This window comes from Silene latifolia, chromosome Y (genome assembly GCF_048544455.1).
Source record: "Silene latifolia isolate original U9 population chromosome Y, ASM4854445v1, whole genome shotgun sequence".
Classification (NCBI taxonomy): Eukaryota; Viridiplantae; Streptophyta; class Magnoliopsida; order Caryophyllales; family Caryophyllaceae; genus Silene; species Silene latifolia.
Genome location: NC_133538.1, coordinates 345629123 through 345632942, shown reverse-complemented (window position 1 = coordinate 345632942; position 3820 = coordinate 345629123). Strand labels below are relative to the sequence as shown.

At 34.7% G+C, this 3820-nt stretch overlaps 1 protein-coding gene across 3 annotated transcripts; it reads right to left on the bottom strand.

Moving 5' to 3' along the window:
• Positions 1–280: 280 nt before the first annotated feature.
• On the bottom strand, positions 281–3062 carry LOC141626534 (nuclear pore complex protein NUP205-like). Of its 3 annotated transcripts, none has more exons than XM_074440286.1 (5): positions 2791–3062; positions 1640–1732; positions 1437–1547; positions 814–1298; positions 281–530 (listed from the first exon to the last, which is right to left on the bottom strand). In XM_074440286.1, exons 1-3 carry the CDS (start codon positions 2851–2853, stop codon positions 1437–1439), a joined length of 267 nt encoding a protein of 88 aa, XP_074296387.1. In that variant the 5' UTR covers positions 2854–3062; the 3' UTR covers positions 281–530; positions 814–1298. The 3 variants fall into 3 exon arrangements, with proteins under 3 accessions (XP_074296387.1, XP_074296389.1, XP_074296388.1); XM_074440288.1 differs by having other exon boundaries at positions 2830–3062; XM_074440287.1 differs by having other exon boundaries at positions 1441–1547; positions 2791–2964.
• Between the last annotated feature and the right edge of the window lie 758 nt (positions 3063–3820).

Here is a 3820-nt window from a genome sequence, read left to right as displayed (position 1 = left end):
TTAAGCAAGAATCTCTACTACAAAAAAAGGCTTAGAGAACTGTTGAAATGAGCTTTAGAAAACACCTTAGAGGCGTTCTCCAACTCACCGTTCTCTAAAGCTTAGAGAACTCTTAGAAGAGGCGTTTTCTATTCACAATCATAGAGAACGGTTAAAATGAGTTTTAGAGAACACCTGATAAGCGTTCTATTTTCCTAGGAAAAGAGAACGGTTGGGTAAGCAACAGTTCTCCATCCCTCTTGGTTTTTAAAAAAAAAATATTATTGATATTTGGATAAAATTAATATATTTAATTATTCTCATTAAAATCAAGTACCGATACCAATACACTTGTTTCACAACCAGAGCTCAAACAGCCAGCAAATTTGACTAAGTCCTTTTACATAACTTCAAAACATAGCACTTCATGCACACATAATCTAATCTTTAATTCATGTTGTAACTTCAACCGCACATCTTGCAGCAACGTCAATTGATCCACTTGGAAGAAAGGAATAAAAGGATGAAATGTGTCAAGTGATAACCTGTCACTAATAACAAGAACAACCATACGTAAGATATGAGTAGTAGAAAGGAGAATTAAAAGAGGCGGTGAGTACGATAAAGATGTAAGTATAAAAAGTTCTAAAATGTAAAAAACTAGAGAATAGAATGGCAGGTCCAACTCAGCAATACACACATGAAGCCAAACACGGGGAAAAAATTTCAAGCAAAGCTCTCAACATTTATAATTAGTCTTAATAGATCAACACCATGTAACAAGACTAGCACTGAATTAGTGGAGTATAGAAACGACATAATGTAAAAACAGACCTTGAGAGAACATCGCTGTGTATCTAGTTCCTCTCCACAAGGGTATAACGAAATATTGATTGCAGGAAATGTAAAGAAAATAAGGCGGAAATTGCAACTCCTAGAAAGTAGTTAGCTTGAATTCTTGAAAAACAGTATAAGAAAATACCAATCAGCTGCTCTTTGCTCAAACAACCGATATTACTTCGCTTTCATGGTGGCACCAATATAACCTCTTCCCAAGTGATACTGATAATCAAGAAAAACCTTGTTAGGTTCCAATCACAACAACATGAACTCGGGGCAAGGAAGGAATCTGATTCTCAGTAGGATTGAAGGTTCCGATTGTATTTCTAACCCTCAACAATCTGAGACCAGCCAGCTAGCATATGAAGTTGTGCAACTTGTTCCTCAAGGTTCCTATTGTATTTCCAAGCCCACCTCAGCAATCGCTGAATCATCTCTCTTAAATCATTAAGCTCCAGCTCATTGTTGAACGCACTCAACTAGCAACGCAACAAATAGTGTCATTCCATACAGAGAAATGCTAGACTGAACATTGAAGAGGTAATTTATAGAAAAGGTGCAACACAACTACCAAGTTTTTGTAAAATAGGATGGGGATTAAAAGTTACATCACAAACCTACCAGAGCTTATCCCGAAATGATTCAAGATTAATTAGCCGGTCCCCTCTCTCTGAGTAATGGTATACACCATTCTTTTCAGAGACAGAACTTCGAAGTATTTCTTCAGCCTGAAAAGAGAAGGCTCATTTTAAAAGCTCTATACAGAAATTTAAAAGATAAAGCAAATGAAAGTAAACGTTACAAAGTTATCAGGCTTTACCAGCATACTACACTTCACATTGGCCACAACTTGTGAATAGGCCATAGTGCCCTCAGGTGGTCGAAACTGAATGACGTCGAGCATTTCTAATGCCTGAAGTTACGGGAAGCATACATATGAGATGTATTATGCACAAAAAACCAAAAATTATTTTTAAATTAAATGTAAGAAAAAAGCTGTCTAATAATGAAGAATCACATCGAATAAGCTTGAAATAGAATAAAACTCGCCACTAATGAAGGTTTCTGAACTCAATAAAGTGTAAGCAACGACAATCAGCTCGCCACTAATGAAGGTTTCTGAACTCAATATAGCCATGACAATATTCTCATTTGAATTAGACATAAAGCTCTTCTTAGCACTATAACTCAGTACAATCAGCTCAAGACTTTGCCAACAACGCACGAATTTCTTGAAACTCAATCCAAATGTGAGGCTCATATAATGATAAATCCGCTCTAAAACAGAACATCATAACGCGTGGCAAATACAAAGAGCGTCACAATATGCAAAATCTTCTGACGGCTACCACTATTCATGTATTCAAATGCTTCTACACTTCAACCAACACGCAACATTTCAGCTAATTATATCCTACCTTGAGGCTACTTCCCTAATTAAATTGGATAAAACTATGTTCAACTTATTCAGCATCTACAAAATCTTATATTACCATACTAACAAAACACCATTCCTTGCAATATTTCAACCACGATGTATTACATCCTATTTCTGCGTGATTGCATCATTCAGCAAACACACTAAGAATAATCAGATTTCTATCAAAACAATCTCAAAATCTTATCTTAACAATTGCAGCACATTAAGATATCCCTTGCCAATTCCATAGGTAAACATACACTTAATCAGTTGTACTGTGCACACCAAGATACAACAAACACAATCCTGAATGATGCAACCATGTAACAATAATTTAACCAAACAAATTGTAGTATAAATTGGGATAACAAGTGCAAATCATCTTCACAAGGATTCTTCAAATTCAGTAACTATCAATAGAAACAATAACTTATATGCATACATATCAATTAAAACCCATAATTGGGAAATCAAGAACCCTAACATCGGATTTACATAAGTTGGGATCAATAAATTGTCTCAAAAAACCTTAAAATCATAATTGAAGTTACCTTATAATGGTGGACGACGGTAGTGCGCAAGAGAAGTACCTGAGTGCGGCGTTGTGCAAACATCTGCGACGGGAAACTTCGCTTGGTATGAAAAAAACTGTCTCAAAAATCATAACGAGGATTTTGGGCTATTAGGTATGTCGAGTAAAGGGAACTGTCGCGGTGGTCGTCGTGTTGCTGTCATGGTGATTGGTGATAGTTGTGGGGAAGGGGAATTCGGGAAGGAGGAAAGAGGAAGTCAAAGGTTAGAGATAACTGCAAAAATATCGTACGATTCTCTAAGCATATACTCTTGGGATTAATAATTGTTAATAATTTATTTTGTTTTATTTTATTTTATTATTATTTAGTAAAGAACTGTTAAATAGAATATGCATTCTCTATACTTTTATAAAACGCCCTACAAATGTAAGTGTTCTCTATTATAGAAGTATAGAAAACACGTAGGTCGGATAAGCGTTTTTTTTCCTTCTAGAGAACGTTCATTTAACTTGACCGTTCTATATTAAGTGTTACTTAAGGTCATATTTGTAGTAGTGTAATTAAGCATGGATAATCAAAATCCGGGTATGTAAACCACGCATGTGCTAAATTTTGAAGAAATTTCAAGAAACTTTTTCAATGTTAAGGTTACACATAACATTGCTAACAAAATTTGGAGTATTACAAGGCAATTAAATCATGTTCTAAGCATGAAAATCAAAATGGGTTCATATTCCCCATGAATTTCGAAAATTCAAGAAAAAATTTTAAGACAAAATTTTCCATTTAAGCCAAGATTGAATACTAATAACAAGGATAATGGTCTTTTTGAAGCAACTGAACCAAGTTTTAAGCAAGAAAATCAAAATTTGAGTATGAACACCCTAGATTTCGAAATTTCTAGATGAAAATTTAAGACAAAATTCCAAATGCAAGACAAGATCTAACATTAACAATAAAGGTTAAGCCCTGGAACCAAACACTAAACACAAAACCACATTTTTCCCCCAAGAACACCACATTTTCAATTTATGCCATTTTGGGTAAA

Coding starts and splice junctions, on each gene's coding strand:
- LOC141626534 (XM_074440286.1), bottom strand. CDS start 2,853: ATGTTTGCACAACGCCGCACTCAGGTACTTCTCTTGCGCACTACCGTC. Junction 1,733..2,790: donor CCGTCGTCCACCATTATAAG/GTAACTTCAATT, acceptor CCGTAACTTCAG/GCATTAGAAATGCTCGACGT. Junction 1,548..1,639: donor ATGTGAAGTGTAGTATGCTG/GTAAAGCCTGAT, acceptor TTCTCTTTTCAG/GCTGAAGAAATACTTCGAAG.